The sequence below is a fragment of the Ambystoma mexicanum genome, chromosome 4p, assembly GCF_040938575.1.
Source record: "Ambystoma mexicanum isolate Mex_15411 chromosome 4p, UKY_AmexF1_1, whole genome shotgun sequence".
NCBI lineage: Eukaryota > Metazoa > Chordata > Amphibia > Caudata > Ambystomatidae > Ambystoma > Ambystoma mexicanum.
Genome location: NC_090927.1, coordinates 772,862,458 through 772,882,310, shown reverse-complemented (window position 1 = coordinate 772,882,310; position 19,853 = coordinate 772,862,458). Strand labels below are relative to the sequence as shown.

General features: G+C 45.9%; 1 protein-coding gene across 5 annotated transcripts in view; it reads right to left on the bottom strand.

The window, feature by feature from the left end:
• The window catches only part of DOP1A (DOP1 leucine zipper like protein A), a 2,904,166-nt gene that overhangs the window by 300,579 nt on the left and 2,583,734 nt on the right, over nt 1–19,853 (bottom strand). For all 5 annotated transcript variants that reach the window (XM_069606322.1, XM_069606321.1, XM_069606320.1 and 2 more), the window contains one exon: nt 17,128–17,264. In XM_069606322.1, the coding sequence (XP_069462423.1) occupies nt 17,128–17,264 (137 nt within the window). The remainder of the gene's footprint in view (nt 1–17,127; nt 17,265–19,853) is intronic.

Below are 19,853 nucleotides of genomic sequence, written 5' to 3'. Positions count from 1 at the left end.
AATAAAAACCTTGTGAAAAATGGCTCCCCTTTGCCGACTCCTCCTTCTGACTTACCACAGAATGAGGAAGATGGGCACACTTATCACTCACCTCCTGGCCACTGCCAGGATCACGAATGCAAGCTATTAGAAGAATACTTGGGGGCCTGTGCAATGCGTGTGGCTGGGAAAGGTGTGGGTCATTTTGGTAGCCGAGAAGAGTACAGTTCACATGCTTGATCAGATCCCAAGATATCTGAAGGTATGAATGCCTTTTATTGAATATAGTCCAGAGAATCCACTGATTATGTTCAAACCATTGCTTTTAGGCACTTTTTCACTAATATGAGCCTATGTTGTACTAAGGACTTAAGGATTGTGAAAAAGGTGCAGGGTCTAGTTGAGTGGGTCCATGTCGGGCTAGTGAACTGATGTTCACAGGAGCTGGGGATGTGCACTTAAATTACTGTTTGAGCTGTTACTGATGTTTTGCCTAGATTTACGTCACATCCATTACATGTTAAATACAACTTTCTTTAAAAGAAAAAGAAATAGGACTGCTGGTAATGAGTGAGGGTGTGGTGGCCAAAAAGGGTCAAAGTGACCTGGAAGAGGCAGGTGCCCAAAGAGGTGAAACAGATGATCGCTGAACAGACATGGAGTTTGACAAAAGTTGCTCCCAAAGGAGTAAAATAGAAAATAGGCTTTCGAAGCCTGGAAAGTGAAGAAAGTTGTGCCCAAATGGGTGAAGAAGGCGAGAGGAATAAAGAATGGGGAAGTTGTGAAAGGCCTGCCTGCTCAAAGGGGTGAAGCAGGTGAGAGTGGGAAAAGGTGTACGCAAAGGCATGAAGAAGGTGATAGAGTGGAGGATCTGGCAAATGGAGATAGTTATGCCAAAAGGGGTGAAGAATATGAAAGGAAGAGTTGGTAAGAGGATCCAATTTCACATAAAGCAGCGAAGAAGGCGAGAGAGTGCTCGCAAGTCCTGATAGTCGTGCACAGAGGAGCGAAGAAGGTGACAGTGGTGAAACTCCGAAGCAGGGAGATAGCAGTATGATAGCAGTATGCAAAGAGGGGAAGAAGGAAGAAGGCAAGACAGAGAAACCCAAGGCTCCGAGTATGAGACGGCTGCAGGCCAAAGGGTCAAAGAAAGAGACTAAAAGCATAGAGCGGGAGAATGGCCAGAGGTGGCAAGAGAAAGGAATATTCAGACGAGTGATTTGGAATTTGTAAACAGTCTTAATGCAGAGAGGCGGACAAAGACAAGAAAAGCCGGGGAGCTAAGCGGGAGAGTAGTTAGCCACCCCCTCAACAGACCAAGATTCATGGAACCACATCTTGGACTCTGCAAAGTGATGAGATTGACACCAAGTCCCCTGATTTCGCCAATACTGGAGAGAGGGGACTTCCAATTTCTCGAAAATGTATCATTTCATTTTTTATTTGAATTTATTGTCTTAAACCGTGGACCTAGCTTCAGAGCAGAAAAGTGCTCTAAATAGTGTGGGTAGCCAGCATCTGGAATATCATCTTTTTTTTTTTGATAACATATTTTTTATTACATTTTGTGCAATAAAACAACAACATACAAAACCTTAACTTTAAGACTTCGCATACAGGTGGCAGAGTAGCACGGATAAATATATTTAAATATAAACAACCGTAGAGATACCAGTAGTGTAAATATGTTTGTCGGTAAGACAGCTGGCAGTATGTGCATAGTGGTACTGTTCAAGACCTCTCAAAGGATGGTATTAGCGGATGCAGGCCTTGTACACTTTCACGACAATACAATTTGACGCTATTCTAACAGAGTTATATAGTCTGCTCCCATTTTCCCCAGATCTTATCTGCTTTGCCCGGGCAACCTCTAGCTTGGTAGACTCGGCGTTCCATTAGGATGGTTACATCCACGTCCGATATCCAATGATCATATTTCGGGGTGTTTTCTGAACCCCACAGTTGCGCAATATTCCTTTTAGCAATTCCTGTGGTTGTTGAAACAAGTCATTTTTCAAATCGTGACAGTTCTACTGTATCTGCAATGCCCAATAGAAAGAGTTTGGGATCCATTGGAACCGGGCGGCATATGGCCCTAGAGAGTCTTGCGCTGCATTTATGCCAGAAGCGTTGTATACGTGCGCATTGCCAGAGGATATGGTAGAAGGATCCTTCTTCTTGTTTGCAGTGTAGGCAATTAGGATCGGATGTTCTGCCCCAATTGAAAAGGGCTATTCGAGGATAGTATATCCTATGAAGTATCTTGAGTTGCACTAATCTAATGCGTGCTGAGATTGCGCATTCTCTAGGATACATCAGGATTTCAATCCAGTCTTCAGGTAATATAGGGCCAATATCAATTTCCCATTTCGTCTTCAGATTCAGTAGTTCCTTTGTGGCAAATGAAGAAATAGCATTGTACATGGTAGATGTAACTTTGTTACTCACACTGTCAACGACTATATTCCTTTCTATTGGCGTGCATTCTGGCATGTCCACAAGTTGGGCCCTGTGCAAAGCAAGTGCGTGCTGCAATTGTCCATAGTGATATTGTTCAGTCTCTGGGAGGCCATGTGCTATAGCGAGCTCAGGGAACTGTATCAGTTGGTCATTCACAATTATCTGTTGGATTGTCTGTATATCAGCTGCGGCCAGTTTGGCCATTTCGGGAGATCGACAAGGTTCGGGAGCCGAGCATCGTTCCATATGGGTTGGACTGGGGTAATTTTGTTGTCCCAACCTAAATGTTTATGCACTTCCTTCCATACCACGGCTGTATGTACTGCTATCGTGCATTCGGGCGGCGGGTTTGCTTACAGTAGAGGCTTTCAAGTGGGGACATACCGTGTCTCGCTGCTAGTTTGCTCTTATGTGAGGGATGGTCGGGTCTCCGTGTAATATGTCATTGACTGTTGCCATCTGAGTCGCCCAATAATAGATCTGGATATTCGGGAGTCCGATTCCCCCTTCCCAAACCGAGCGTTGGAGAGTTAAGAGGGCAATTCTCAGGCGTTTCCCACCCCATAGGAGTGTGCGTGTTGTGGTATCTATTCTGTGGAGTTCCGCAGTGGGAACATGTAGGGGGGCGTTCTGGAGGATGTATAAGAAGCGGGGTAAGGTCAACATCTTGAAGAGTGCCGCCCTTCGTAACAGCGTTAGTGAAAGCGCCTGCCAGTGGACTACGTCTTGCTCATATCTTCTAATAATTGGATGTAGGTTTTGTTTTATGTAGCTATCTAGCCCATTGGTTATTAAAATGCCCAAGTATCGGAACTGATTGGTTTCAACCTTATATGGGGAACCGGATGCCGGTATGCAGTCTACCCCTTTAACTGGGAACAACACGGATTTAGACCAATTTACTTTGAGTGCGCTAAAGGTTCCATGATCTATTAGGATTTGTGTGACCACAGAGCAGGAGCACGCTGGGTCGCCCAAGTATACTAGGAGATCGTCTGCATAGAGGGATACTCTATCTTCCCAATTCGGACCCCATCTGAAGCCAGTCCACATGTTGGTGTTTCGCAGGAGGGCTGCTAATGGTTCTATTATTAATGCAAATACCATTGCCGAAAGTGGGCAACCTTGTCTGGTTCCCTTGCCTAATCGGATAGTGCGCGACAGCCACCCATTTACTCTAACCTCGGCCAGTGGATTATTATATAGGAGTTGTACCCATCGTATGAACGGTTCCCCGAATTGCATCTTGCGCATTATGGCCCACAGTGCCTCCCAATGAACAGAATCGAATGCTTTTTCAAAGTCTATGGCCAACAGAGCCAGGGATTGTTGTAGGGCCGGTGCTCTCTCCAGTGCGAGATGTAATCTACAAATGTTCATTCTGGTCGACCTCTGGGGCATGAAGCCACATTGGTCCGGATGGATCAAAGATGTATTGACTAGTTGTAATCTATTGGCTAGTATTTTAGCTAGTATTTTGGCTTCACTATTAATGAGGGATATGGATTGATAGGAGGTGCATTCTTCTGGGGGTTTACCCTTTTTGGGAATCACTATGATGGTGGCCTTTCGGAGATCTGTTGGAAGCTCGCCATGTTTTAGGGAGTGTTCAAACACGTTGAGCAGGTGAGCGGGTATATCTAGATGGTTTAGCTTTTTCCAGATGTCAACTGGAAACCCGTTCGGACCTGGGGTCTTGCCTGCTTGGAGTTGTACAATGGCAGTTGATATTTCAGTAGTAGTGATTTTGCGGCCTAGAGCGGTGGTTTGATCTGTGGTGAGTGTTGGGAGAGTAATATTGGTCAGTATAGTAGTATCTATGGCATTGATGGGGGGTTTGTATAGGTCCTCATAGAACTCAGCAAAGCGTTCTGCAATCTCTGCATCGGTGTGGACTAGATTTGCGTTTAAAGTTCTAATGTAGTTCACCTTCTGTTGTCCTTCGTCTCGCTTTTCGAGCCACGCAAGCATTTTTCCTGCCTTGTCTACTGTTTCATATACACGTGCCTTCACTGCAGCGTGTGCTTTCCTAGCACAGTCCAAAGACAGATTGTGCAGCTTTTTCCGTGCCAACAATAGGGCCCTATTCGTCTCCGGGGTGTCACTGGCGATGTGGTCCAGCTCTTTGGACATGACCTCACTCTCAGCCTCGGTGATTTTTTCATAGTGTTTCTTCTTTTTATGGGACGTCCATGATATAATTTCTCAGCGAAGAACTGGTTTATACGCCTCCCACAATGTACTGGGATTATCCACCAAATCTGCATTAAGTTCGAAGTAATCAGAGGTAGTTGTCTCCATCATCTCCTGAAATTCTGGGAATCCCAGGTAGTAGGAGTTCAGCCGCCATGAGGGGGGCGGTCGTGGTCTTGCCGTTTCCAATTCAAGCAAGAGTGGTGAATGGTCGGAGATTCCTCGGGGGAGGAAGGATGCACTGCTTATTTTGTGAATAGTTTGATGTGGGAGGAAGAAGTAATCTATCCTAGACATCTAGGCGTGGGCCCCCGAGTGGAAGGAATACTGTCGTGTCTGAGCATGAAGGGCTCTCCACGCATCACATAGGCCCAATGCTGACACGAATGAAGCCAATCTAGTCCTGGTGGCAGGGTTCCTGGCCCTCAGGTGTGTACGGTCCAGGGTATAATCCATGACCTCATTGAAGTCACCCCCTATCACCATTGTGTCTGCAAGTCCCGTTGCCACAATGGGGGTAATTTCGTTTAACAGGTCATTAAGAAGAGCTGGTGGGGAGTATACTGCCATGAGTGCCAGTGTTTGATTCCATAGCGTTGCTTGAATGTACACATATCGGCCTCCTGTGTCCTGCAGTGTGTTCGTGATTGCCAAAGGAAGCCTCTTGTGAACTAGTATGAGGACTCCCCTCGCGCCCATAGAGAAGCCAGCATGCACCGCGGTGCGGTAGTTTGATCTTTGGAAGAATTTGCATATGTTTCCGGCTAGGTGCGTTTCGGTCAACATGACTATATCTGGGAAATGTCTGTTAAGATGCTGCAGGACCAGCCGTCTCTTGATGCTGTTGCCTAATCCGTTCACATTCCATACCAGGAGTTTGTGGAATATCATCTTTTAACAGTAACACAGTACTATGAGGTCTGTGTGTCGGTATCACCTTGGATTTCCCTAAATATGTTGTGTTTTCCATATTACTTTTTTTTCTTTTATGTATATTGCTTTGGGATTACTTATTATTCTTTTTATGGTATAATTCATCAGCCTTGAAAAATACCTATGTATTGGTTGAAACACGTGTTGGCTGTATACTGTGGTTTCATTGGAATTTGGATATAGTAAATTATATTGAGGATAATTCTGAGTGTGGCTCTTTTGTTATATCAAGTCGTTGAAGCTAAAACAATCAAAGTATTTCTTTGAGCATCATATCTAATTATTACAACTGTTTATATGTGATAATAATGAATTAATTCGGTTTTACATGTAGCGCAACAAGGTCAGTGCACACACTTCTTCCCTGTTGATTGTGAGGCTAGGCATCAACACACTTCAGTTATGACGCTTGCTGCACCAAAGCTTTCAATATGTAATTCTCTTTTTTCTTTCTTTTGGCTGAGTAGTTTAAACCATTAGGTGCCCACATTCCCTGCCAGCATTAACACTATTATCATATTTATTTATTTGAGTAGCACATAAAGTAATGGCCAACTTGTTTTTTAAAGGTTTTTTCAGACGGATGAGTCACACATCACTCAATTCCTGTGAATGTCCCTGACAGAAATGCTGAGATGGGAAGGGTGTTGGTAGTTTTGGTGAAGTGATGGAGAAGCAAGCGCTGTTTCTCCCGTTCTAAAGAGTGTGCTAAGAGATACAATATAAAGCCATATTCCCGATGTCAATGTAAAAACAGATTTTTCAGGCACAGCTCCCGAGATTCGGGAATGAATGCTGACCTGCCCTATATCCCTCCCTCTGAGGCTGCCCTTGCCGTTTGAATTCTCACCGCCACAGCTCGGTGTACAACTAAAGCTCCTTAAGCCTCCCTCCCCTCTCGTTCAGACAACACTGACTGCCAAGTGCTATACTGTATTACACAGGCCGTCCAAGTGTACTCTGCACTGCCCCCGGGTCCTACTCTTCATACTGACTTTCAATGGATAGTGCAGTCAGAAGTGAACATCTGTACCTGCAACAAAACAATGTGCACCTTTAAACTAACACTATCTCTCTCTTTTTTTCCACACAGACTTATTTTAGTGTGAAGTCAACTGAACTCGGGCAGCTCGTAAAGCAGTCTCACCCCACCTATCCCCCGAAGTGCATAACTGCAGATATTAAAATACTCCTGTGATGTGTTTCTCCCTTTCCTTATTATAGTGCATTTTTAGCTAGTGCATTTCCTGTCCCTTTTCTACCAGATGGGTCCTGCTAGAGTTTGATAGAGAGGAGGTGCAGTAAGGTGTGTTTTTTCAGAAGGAATCTTTGTGTTTGTCCAGTTCTGCTCTTAGGTAAGTATAGCATGCTTCTGGGATGAAGAGAAAACTATGGCACAAACCTGTCTGGCTGTGAATAATGGCAGTGCTACATTTAGTGTTCATTAAATAACACCTTTCTGTGCTATTTGCTTGAAAGTTAATGACTGCGCCCCCACCTGTGGTGTAAGGCTCTACCACATGAATCCCTTAAAAGAAACTAAATAATTTGAGCCTACTAGGTAAATATTTTGTTATTCCAGTCGCATCCTCAACAACAATGCCGCAGCTTAATGAAAACACTAGACCAAGTAGGTATGTATTATTAAGAAGAAACTTATATTTAAAACAGGACTACCGAAATTATTTTACAGAAAATGACAACTTTGCCATCTGGCATAAACAGTTGATGTAGATTCCTCTCTGGCTATTCTTTACCTTCCTCCTCTTTATCAAACAGCAATATGTTTGTCGCTTCTATCCCCAGATGGTAGGCAGTAGCAATGAGGAAATTAAACAGATATAAGAGTAGTTTAGTGTGTTCCTATGATATGCCAATCATTGGGAGAAAACGTATGTATATAGGGTAGGTGCAGTATGCCAAACACTACTATGTAGGCCTCATAGGAATGCTGGCTGGTTTACTGGTTGTCAGTCCTTGAGTACAATGCCTAGCAAGATCAGCCACTGAGCTGTGAGTGGGGCTGGAACAAGCATCAGAACAGACACATCTCTGAATACCCTGTCTGAGGGTTTGGTGACAAACTCTCTTTCCAGGAATGCAGGAGGAGTTTCCAACAAAGGAGACCCCCAAACCCTCCGGAAAAAAGGATTTGCTGGTCCTGTGCAGGCCTCCATAAAGTCCTGCAAACCTCAGAATATCTCCAGATGCAGTCTGTTCCCACTGACCCTACAGGAAAGGTTCTGCCGGAGAGCAAATGAAATGCCTGTGACAGCGTACTACACAAGAATCTGGTGAGGCTGTGAAAGTGAAAGGCAGTTCCTAGAACACAGTCCCCACTGAGAGTTCAGTAAAGGTTAGGCAAGATCCTCACATGAACTCGGTTAATTCACTCCATCCTTGGCACCTCAACCACATGACCTTTGTTCTCCTCGCTCTCTCTCAAACCACAAAGTGTTCTCTCTCTCAGCAGAGCCTAGCCACCCATGACGCAAGGGCAGCTTATCTGGGTCTCCCATGGTTTCAACAAAGGAAATTACTTTTTGGTAATTTACTTTGTTGCAAACACTTCGAATGACTTTGAATTTGGTACATGTATTTAGGGGTTATAGCGTAAAACGGGGCGTTTGGGGTAGGGGTGTTAGTGAAGGGGAAGAGACGGGGTGGGAAGGACCACCCCTGAATGAGTAAAATAAGTTTGAATTGATTCTAACCAAGTAAATAAAGTAGAAACCTTACCTGGGACGCATAAACAGGAATAGACCCAGGAGAGCTCCCATTCAAAACATACGTTTACAAATTAATTTACTTTTCTGGACAATCATATGTGTCTTATACAATTAGTGATCCATACCAAATGTCATCACAGCATAACCTACAGGAATATTATCTCTGTAATTTAGAATTGACATCCTTGTGACCAATTATACGAATATAGGTACTTTTAGACATTACTACTACCCAGTTCTTACCTGGCAGAGCACTACCCATAAACGAGGGATTAGAATACAATCAGGACACAAATTAGAACCAGGGACGTCTAACCTGTACTTCTTCCCTTCCGATACAGCATTACATAAGGAACTTTTTGCACAGGCAACTGAGTGGATTTGGTTAGGTTTACCTGCACGCACAGGTCTTGAAACCCCTGAGCATTTTGTCTGAAAAGCTTTACTAAATTACATATGTGTATTGTGAAAGTGGATATGCCTTTATTTTCTATGATGAAAGAACAAATTATTTACTTTCAGTAATGTCTTTTGTGATGGATTAGTCCTTCCTCGCACAGATTTCTCATTTTGGGTATATCTTCCAGTGCATGCTGACCGTTGGAGTTTATTTTAGCCATCAGAGGGCCTATCCACTTGATATCGCTGACTGCCATGACTCCAGAAAGGATGTCCTGGCCAGTATCAATGGAGACTGTGGCTCCACATCCCATCAGTTCTGCTTATTTCCCCCTTCGTGCTCAGCAACTGAGGGAACACAGAACATACTCCAATATGAGATATCACCATCAAGAGGAGTAGGTTGAGAGGGCGATGATGAATCTGTTGGAGAAAAGATTTATCCTTCCAAAGAAAACATTACAGTGTAGGGAAAAAAGTGAGAACCATCCCCTAAACCAGGAAACTCTATTAGTGACAATAGCGCTTGGTGAATGTGTGCAAAGAATCCCACGTGGCCGCCTGACATGTGTCTAAGGTGCAGACATCCCTGTGCAGGGCAGGTGTGACTGCTAAGCCTCTGATTGAATGGGCCTTGTGACCTTCAAGCTCCAATTTCTAGGTTAAGTTGTAGCCCTCTAAAATGCAGAGGACAATACATCTGGACAGAGTTTGTTTGGTAACAGCCTTGCCCATTTGAGCCACAGCAAAGGCAACATAGCTGGATTGGTCATACTTTCTTTTGTCCCTCATCCTAGATACATAGTAGTTGAGAGCCCTCTTGGGGGACAGGCAGTGAAACCTCTCCTCCACCTTTCAAGAGTGTGGTGAAAGTTAGAAGACAGGATGGTCAATCTTCTGGGAGAGATGAAATTCTGACAACACCTTCAGAAGCAAGGTCAGTCTTGCTCTCAATTTGACTCTTTCCTTAGAAATTACAACTGAAAGACATATTAACTTAAAGATGCTGGAGCTCAATCGCTCGCAGAAGTGATGACGACCAGGTAAATCACTTTACAGGTGAACAACCGCAGAGAGAAAGAGTGCAAGGGATTAAACAATCACTATAGGAAAAGTTAACACAAGGGTAAAATCCAACGCAGGAGTAATAAACTGGCGTCAAAGACGCATGTTAGATACACCCTTCAAAAACTACATAAGAGTAGGGGTGGAAAAGAACAAGCCTTCTTTGGAGAATCTCTTGAAGATCGAAACTGTCGGCACTACAACTTTGAAGGTGCGCCAGAGGAATTGAAAACTCAAAAACAGTATCTGTCAGGCACACCAAGATTTCCAGATCTCTGTCCTGAGACAAAGTCAAAAACCTCTGCTACCAGTAGGCCTAAACTGATTCGGTGGCCGGCCTCCTAGCAGAAATGAGCACATCTAAGATGTCACTGGACTTATCCCACTCCTCATATCCTAGCCTCTGAGTAGCCAAGCATGAACATTGAGATTGCTAATGTTCAGGAAGAGAACTGAACTCACTGGCTGGGAGAGGAGATTCACCCTCGTCAGGGAGTGCCATAGAAGACATCCAAACATGTTAAGAAGTTCTGTCCTTAAAACCCAATCCAGGGCTAAATAATGGTAGACCTGAACCTCGCCATCTCCTGTGAACTATCGGAATGACAGAAATTGGAGGTAACGCATAGATGAGAGCGAAGTACACCCTGACAATTAATGCATCCCCCAGAAGTGCCATTGGGGGAAATCCCCTGGGACAAAACAAGTCGCGCTTCTTAGTCAAGTGGAAGAGGTCTGCCTGATGGCAGAAAACCTCGACCAGGACCTCCTGGCAGAGTTCCCACTCGTGGGAGACCGAGGCCTCTCTGTCAAGGCATCTGCAACCAAGGTATTTGTTGCAGCAAGATGGGCAGCTGACAGAGAGATGTTGTTCTTCACAGTCCAGAACCACAGCTATATTGCTTCCCTGCAAATGGGGAGCCAACTGCACACCACCTCGCTTGTTGAGGCAATGCATGGATACTGTCTTGTTCATCACAATCAGGACACACTTGCCCTGTATCAAGGGAAGGGTAAGCAGTTGGTGCATTTCTTTTGTCTCCAATGCGGACCACAGCCTGCTCATCATAAGATTGTCCAGGTGAGCTCTTCAGCCTTTCAGGGAGGCATTTGGGAACACAGTCAGTTGAGGCCAAGGATGCCATAGAGTCTCTCCCCTCGGGACATTGTCTCGTTAGACCCACCACAGTGTCACTGATACTGCGTTCAAGAGCTGTAGCAAGTTTGTCATGCTGCTCTGAAACTGAGACCACTGTCAGCAAAGCAGCCACTGAAGTAAGCTCATGCATAACCGGGCAGCCGGCACAATGAAAATGCATAAAGCCATGAGACCCAGAAGGTGCAGAAAAGGCCATACTGGGACTAGACTTTGGTTCTGGAAAATCTGGATCATCCGTGTGATGTTTACCACCCTCTCTTTGGAATCAAAAGCCCTGCACTGAGCCTATGTCCAGAACCACCCTATGAACTGGATAAACTGGGATGATGTGGTCTGAAACGTCTTTAAGTTCAGGGAAATCCCTACTGTGTACAAAGTGACAGGTGTCCAGCAAGCAGGCCATCACCAGATATGGGTTGTGGGCTTGAAAGAGTGAGTTGTCCAGATAAGGAAATACTTTAATATTGTCCCTCCAAGAGATGTGCACCTGCCACTAACAACAGCTTGGTGAAAACCATTGGAGCAGAGTCAGGGTCAAAGGGCAGGACCGAGAACTGATAATCAGTGTTCCCAACCAAGACCCTCCGGCACCTTGTGTGATTTCATTGGATTGGCCAATGGAAATATGTGTCTTGAAGGTCCAATGACACTATCCTGTCCTGAAGTTTGAGGCCCTGGAACATTCCTCAATGTTCATAGATAGGGCCTCATTCCGAGGTTGGCGGTAAGGGGTTAACGGCACCGGTAAGGGTGCCAGTGCCGTTAACCCCTTACCGCTGCATTACGAGGCTCTTTTGCGGGTCCCGCTAAGGGTGGCTGGTTTTACCAGGCGCCCTTAGTGGGAGCCGCTAAAGGACCAGCATGCTAACAACGGGCCCGTTATTAACGGGCCCGTTGTTAGCATGGTCCCCATTCCCATTGAGCCCTATGATGAGAAAGATGATGCAGCAACGGACAGTCAAACCTAAAGAATTAGCTGCGGAGCTGTGTCTTTAGAGGCTTTGAACATCTCCAATGATTGGTTGACTTTGGAATGAAACAAGTTATCCCCATCAAAGGGCACATCAAGTAATTTACCCTGCACGACAGGGGCAAAAACGCCACCTCCATAACCATGAGTGCCTGCAAACCACAACTCCTGTACCCATGGACCTGGCCACAAAATCAGCCAAAGCCAAGCCTGATTGCAAAATGTGTCTTTCAGCCTTTTTACTATCTTCAACAAGAGAGTTGAATCCCTTTTTTATTTCATATGAACGCAAAATGGCAGCAGCTTGAAAAATAATTCTACAAGGTGTGGGTCTACCTTGCAGAGGCAGAAATATTTGTTTGCCCATGGAATTTTTTGCTTATCTTGTGCAAAGTAGTAGACTTCAGACCCCCACAGTGGAACCCTAGACCTCACCAAGCTTTCTAGTTGGAGAGGAACCCTGGGTCAGTAGGAGCAGGGTGATGTTTTTTAACAAGGACCCTGTCTACAAATTGTAAGGGTGTGGAAGGAGGAGATTGGCACACAGGAGGCATGTTTCTCCCATATTATAAGTTTGCCGGTATCCAGCTGGTAATTCCGGTAGGACACCTGCAAACTGCCCCTAGCATTACTGGCGCTGATATCCTGGTATTAACAGGACATTCTAGGTGCTGGCAACCGGTGTAAATCCCCATTCCATGGAGCAGACTCCATGGAGGGGATTGCTGGATTTACCAGCAATGGTAATACCAGTGCCAGTAATTCCGGCATTTATTTGCTGGTAGGGGCCTGATTTACTGCCAGCTGTTGGCTGGAAATAAATCAGTGGCCTCACCGGCAAACTTGTGTTTTGCCAGTCAAGTAAAATTGCTGGTGCCGGAATTACCAGCAATTTTACCAGCAATTCTTTCAGACCAGCAAAACTGGAATGACCTCCATAGACTTTTATAGGTAGTAAAATAAAAGAGAAAAACCTGCCTGACACTATTACTTAGAGAGATTCCCCTACCTCAAATAATACTAAGGAGTGTGTCAGGATGTCAGTCTAAAGCAAAGAATCCACCGTCCTGTGTCCAAAACCTATTTCTGGCCCTTAAACTCTATACACAACTAAAGAAAAGGGTAGGTCTTCTTGATTCGGAAGAATTGTTTATTATTGTTTATTTTTTCGGGATGATAGCCGAAAGTTCACTTCTGAGTGATTCAAAATGAAATGTTCTTCTTAAGGCATACAAATCAAAAGTCTCAAAAAGGTTCCCTGGTTTGATGTTCCAATAAGGTACATAGGATAAAGAGTCTTGCATCTTGACAATGTCAAGAGAAGCCCCCCCCCCTCCTCTTGATTCCTTTTACAATGTCCACTAACACCAGAGGATATGTCCCTTCCCCACCTCTTTTCCACAATGCTCTCTGTGTTCACAGCCTACCTTGTTCACTATCCTGCCAAGCACTGTAACTATAACAAAAGGAATCGGTCTCCACTGTCTGTGGAACACTCGCACCCCCTGCACACTCAATGTGTTTGTCAGAACAAACAGCATTTAAGGATTATGAAGATATACATTTTACAAAACAAGTTTAAAATCATGAAGTTCACAATAAACTGTATGGATTAAATGACTCAATATTTGACTGTGACAACTCTCATATATGAGTTACTTGTGTGTGAACTTCATGCTCTTAAACTTGTTTTGTACAATTTATATCTTCATTCACCGATTCCTTTTGTTCTAGTTAACTGCAACCTAGTGTCAGGACTGCTGCACACTCCCCTGTACCTCATTACAATCTGATATAGATGTACCCTATCTCATGTTAAACTATCAGGTGTGCGTCTGTATAGCATTTTTTCAGGTACTGTCACTATAACAAAGGTTTTGTGCGTAGTTCGTTATTGGGTGTGGGTGCCAATTCCTTCTTGGCTTTTCCTGATTCTTAACAGTTTGTAACCAATTCACTATACTGGCAGGTATTCTTGCTGTCGGGCCCCAGACCTCTCTGGTATTGGCCTCTCTCTCTTGGGTTCCATACCCCTTTGGTGTCCTGCTTTTGGGTTCCAGACCCTTTTGGCTTTGTACCTGGTTCACTATCCTGCCAGGTATTGTTGTTGTCGGCTCCCAGACCCCTGTGGTATTGGCTTCTTCTGTTTTGGGTTCCAGACCCCTTTGCCTTCTTTCTCTCGAGTCCCACGCCCCTTTGGTTTCTTAATCTCAGGCCCCTGACCCATTGGGATTCTTTCCCTTGAGTCCCTGACTACTCTGACTTCTTGCTCTCTATCTGGGCAGCCCTGGTCTTCTACACACCCAGGGACTGCCACCAAGAAGGTGGCTCTGGAGGACACTCCTTATTGGATGCAGGTCCCCGACCAGTGTCTTACTGCAATATAGTCTCCTGGGGTTCCCAGCAAGCTTCCCGGTTTCCCAACCCTTCTCTGGTTGCTCACCGGTCTCTGTCGGCTGCTTCTGGGTCGGTCGCCCATGTTCGGAGACCTCCTCCATTCCAGTTCATAGGCGAGTCCGCAGTGGGTTTCTGCTTTCGGGTGCCGTGTCCCAGGTGGACCACGCTGTCCAGCTCTCTCAATGAGCTGGTGTTTCGTCTTCCTGCTTTCAGAAATGGTCCGACCACGGTGGAGATCGCCAGAGCGTCTTTGCTGCCGGGTAAGCTTGCGTCCTTCGTTGCTTCGCTCAGCTCCTGACTGCTGGCTCCAAAGCTCCCGGTTCCTCCCAGGAGGATCTCTTTCTGAGTTTGAATTTCCCTCTTCTATTTCACTCATGTCTTGGCCAATAGGAAGTCCACAAAGACAGGACTGCTCAGTAGGATTCACAGACGTGCTCTCTAAGCTTCTGCACCTCCTCATCATCTCAGTACTGATCTTGAGGACTCCTAGTGAGTCAGTTGGACTCTTCCTCGTCCCAGTACTCCCTGCCTTACTGGTTTAAGGACACAGATAGGAACACTAGGGATGGTGCTGTAGGGGGTTAGACACGAAGGCTGGTTAGGTGGGCTATGGGGATAACATGTTCTCCCCGGATTGTCACTAATTGCATAAGGGGCTTCCATCCTCGTGAGATCCACTCACTGAGTACCACCCCCAGGGGGACTATCTGGTAGCGGCCTCACCTCCCTGGCCTCATGGAAAGGGGCTCCCCTAGGGGAGGTGTGACGACATCTGGGATTCGTCACAAAATGGAGACGAGTTAGAGTTTTTGCCAAACTGCTTTGACTGGGTGTGTGATAGCTAGATTCAAAGGAAGCAAAGTCTCCTTTGGAGGGCGTTTGTCCCAAATATCTGACCCATGGGATTGGAAGGGACAGATGGCACCAAAGTCTCTGCCAAAATAAAAGATGGGATGGCTGTAATGTTTAAATGTAATCTTAACCTCTGGCATCGCACTGGGCATCCCTCCAGGCCATCGTTCTTTGCATGCCAAACCACTACACAAAGGAGAAAAAAAATATGCAAATCAGACTTGATCTCATCCGAAAAGGGTCAGTCCAGTCCAAATGCTTGGTCACATCCCTTCTGCAAGAGACCACAAGCAACTCCAGACATGTTACGGTCTCATTGGCCATCATCAGTGAGGTGTAGCTTAGGTCTCTAAGCCTAGCAAGCACTGGACCAACATGTGGCCATATTCTTCTGAAAAGTGGACTTGCTTTCCCAGGTAGCAAAGCTTGCATGAATTCAAGCTCGGAAGATGTATCCAAGTTGCTAGCATCATGCCATTCGCAGGACAAAACGGTCAAAGAAACATCCTCAGGATACAATTCTGCTGGGAAATCCATCACCACTCTAGATTCCGTGGGTTCTACTTTGCAAGTAATGGGGATTCCATCATCATCATCAAAAACACTGCCTATTCAATCACAAAAGTGGGGCCTCGAGACAGGAGTGAACTCCAGTGAGCGGTTGGCTTTGATTGGTGCAGAGGTGGAGACATCAATGCCTGAAGGTGAAGACAAGCCATGCAGCGCAGTAGAGAGCCAGCTCCATTACCGGCTGAGCAAAAATATATGCGGTCACTGCCTAAGGAGGTGCCTCTGCTGGACTTAGAAGACACAGTGGACCGTGACCCCACCACCTAGGTGGAAGCCATTAGTGACAGGGTCTTAGCGAAGATTTCCAACATCTGCTTTCCTAAATCGTCCCACTGCTCCAAGGGAAAAGAGCAAGTGGGTAATGAAACCTGCTTCTTGGACTTCTTATGTGGCAAGTCCTCTGAGGATCTTTATTTACTTCATCGTCATGGTGGGTATGAACATCTCTTTTTGGAGGCTGAAGAAGAGTGGTGAGAGTAACTACAAGAGTGGTTAGAGTCTTATGGTGCTGCTTCTTTTCATTCCTGGACTCCTCCTCAGAAGAGCGAGACTCCACTAGTTCATACGCTTCTAATTCCTTTTTGGATTAGCAGAGCCGCTTGGAAAAGGGTCCCAGGGCAGGTAACTCAGAGGGAGTCAAGACCCATGCTTTATCAGCCGGCTCCTGGAGGGCCTTTTAATTCATTGGCAGTCAGGAGCTGCAATAGTCTGTGTTGTGCTCAACCCCTAGGCACCAAAAGCACACTTTATGGAGAGCCAACTGGGACCTCTTACTCCTGGAATCTCTGCAAGCCATAAACCCCCAGGCCTTTGGGGTGTCCAGTATGAAGCAGTAAGATTTGTTTATTGGAAGATTTGAAGTTAAAATATAGTTCAGAAACAGGGAGCTGACATGCAGAAAAAAGGAACTGAGGTTCTGGAGTGCAGCCAGCTCCATTTATACTGCGCATGACATCACGTTTGGAGTCATGGGAAGCAGTTTAGTGGACATGGAGCTGTACTATTCCCCCTGGTGGCTGAAAAAATTGGTCTGATTGTCAGCTGGCGCTAGAGGACCTATCTAAGATGAAAAATCTGTGGAAGAAAGGAATCCACTGGAGAGCTTTTACCAATTATAAACATACTTGCACACATGCATAGTTGTTTCTGACTATTAAAAAAGGATGCGGGCTGGAGAACCAGCGGTTAACAGTCTGCTGTTGTATGCATAGTGCCCTTTATTATGTACACCCTATGACCAGAAACAGAGTAAGCTACCTTTTGTAACATATGGTTTGATTGGTAGGTGCCAAGTTTCTTGAACTGCACTATATTAACATTTTCACCAATTATGAAATACAATATTCTGTGATGTAGGCAAAGATAACAATGAACTATGCAACATTTCATGCAATTGTTTTCTACTGTAAATCATTACATACCAGTTCAGTGATCATGGTTGGCCACAGTGATGTAAGATGCTGCGGAGACATTCTTAGAAGTAACACTCTGAAGAACAGGAACACTTGGGAGTGAAGAGTGGGGACTTGCGGTAAGCGAAGGCTCTCTACTAGTCTTTCTGAAATAGAAAGAAGACCTGTGAAGCTCTGCTCCTAAAAAAGAATCTCTCCCATTGTTGTTATCTTAAAATGTATTACTTATCAAAGACCTTTAAAAACATGTATATATTTTTCCTGTAAGCTCCTTAAAATTATTGTTCTGTTTAATCAAAATACCCATTCAGAATTGCAATTTGCACAATTTTTCTAACATGGAAAAAATAAAAATGTGTTCCATTATTGAGAAGAACAAATTACTTACCTTTGACAATGTTCTTTCTGATGGATGTTCATCCCACGGATTCCCATTCTTTGATATATTCATATCCTACTTTGCAGTCTCAGAAAAAAATTTGACAGCAGGGGGCGCTGTGCGGCATCAGTGCTGATGTCCCTCGATGATTACCATTTCCAGGTCTGGGCGTGACACCGATGATAGTATAAATAGAACGCAATGGGCCCGTTGCCTCAGTTCCTAGTTTTTCTCTCTTTCTGCTCAGCCGTCTTGAGAGATAGATATCCTGCATGGACGTTGAAAGAGAGAAGTAATACAAAATTCACCCACAGTCAGAGGGGTAGGCTGGGAGGCGATGAGGAATCTGTGGGAGAAACATCCATCAGAAAGAACATTACCAGGGGTAAGTAATTTGTACATCTAATGGATTGTATCCTCCCACAGATTCCTCATCTTTGACAGACTCCCATGGTAGTTTTAGAGTTGGAGGTGGGAGAAATGATTTTTTTGTGGAATTCTGATTAACACATCATATCGTGCAGAACCGCTCCTCCAAAGCGAGCGTCCTGGCCCGACAGGGCATCCAAGCATTAACTATGGAGTGAGCACCAAGTTGCAGCATTGCAAATGTCCTGCACTGGTACACCTCTTTGTAGAGCTGAAGTAGTTGCCACTCCCATGGTGGAATGGGCACATTGACACCCTGGCTCCTGCTCGGGCCGACTTCTGCAACCACTCCTTCGCCACTGGAGTCTTACCTTCCCCCCTGAAGCTCTGCCTTGTGTACCCTCTTCTTAAGAAACCCTCTGCCGACCCCTCCTGCCCGGCTACTATCACCCAACCTGTGGGGCGTGGCTAACCAGCCATGTAAGAGGTTGGGCTACTCCGGAGCTTCCGAGGATCCATTTATTATCCTGATGATGCTCGCCGCCTAATCTACAGAAAACGCATGTCAAAAGCAAGCGCATCGATGGGAAAGTAAGCTACGTGTAATGCGATGATCAGGAGCCGTAACTATGCTGCACCAAGGAAGTTATCCGTGTTAAACGGAACGAAACGTTACAGAGAATGCTGTAACACAATGGCCACCCTGGCGAACAAAGGGATCAGAGGACCGAGCCCTACGACAACGAGCGAGCGCAGATCCGACTAGGAGATGAGAAGGACTGCCATCGGAAGGTGCAGGACTGCAAGTCTGGCCGCGCACCGAGGAAAGGGGATGCTGATAACTGATGCGCGCCAGCCCTGATTGTACACAGACCGGAGCTCCCGCACATTGCTGCGACCTCAGACTCTGACGCAGATAAGTACATCCAGGACTAGCTGATAGCACCGGAACCGGTGCATGCGTGTGTGCTTGAGTGTGAGAGCCCCTATGGTAGGGTGGGTCCGCACTGCCCCCACAGAGCCGCTCGCAGTACACTGCTGAAGGAGAGCGAGGTGGGTGCCGGCTGCATTCATTGCAGCTGGAGCCTCCACATCACAGTGTTCAAGAACTGGCCGCAAATGTTGATGAGGAAACAGGGCCAATTAAAATGATGTATATGGAATGAATCGGATGAACGGGACCCGCCTGCAGGCTAAGCAAGCCCAATACTGCACACAGCAAAACATCTAGAAGGGGGAGACGCCACAGTATAAAACCACAGCCCCCTTTGGACACGCGCAGGTCACAAAAGGCAGGGCAGGCACGCATGTGACCGGCGGAGGCAGCCCCACCATATAATCTTCAATTAAGGCGGACTAAACCGGACAGTGGCTTGAAAACACAGGACCAAGTAGGGCCACTGCTCAGAAGGGCTCTGGCATATAAGATCAACCAGACAAGGCACAGCCAGTGCCTCATACAGAAGGGGGGACACGGCTGGTGCATAAGAGACACTATGGAATAGCAAGTCAGACCGGCGCCAGCACAAACACACGAGGAAGTCGCATAACACAGCGCCCCAGAACACACGTGGACAACCACAGACACTGGCAGGAAAGGACAACTTCCCCAAAGTAACAAGCGGCACGGACAACTTGGACCCTGGAAATACGGGCACGGCGAAGCAACCAAGACGAGGCCAGAACAGGAAGAGGAATCCAAAGGCTATAAGGGACACCTATGCATCCTAGATCCTGATAGAAGCATCCCGTCCCCCGCCCACGTAGCCCCCGGACGGACCCTAGCGCCAGGCAGGAGAGTAAGCGCAAATATCGGATACCTTGGCTCCAACCACCTTGAACTGCAACTTTAGGATATACTGCAATGGCATCCAAGCTGCCCAAGACGAAGGGGAAGCAACCCACAATGGAGGACTTTACAAAAACACCACAAACAACAGAGGGGGCCAGGAACAATGTGAGAAGTGCTTAGGTGGGCGCATCACCA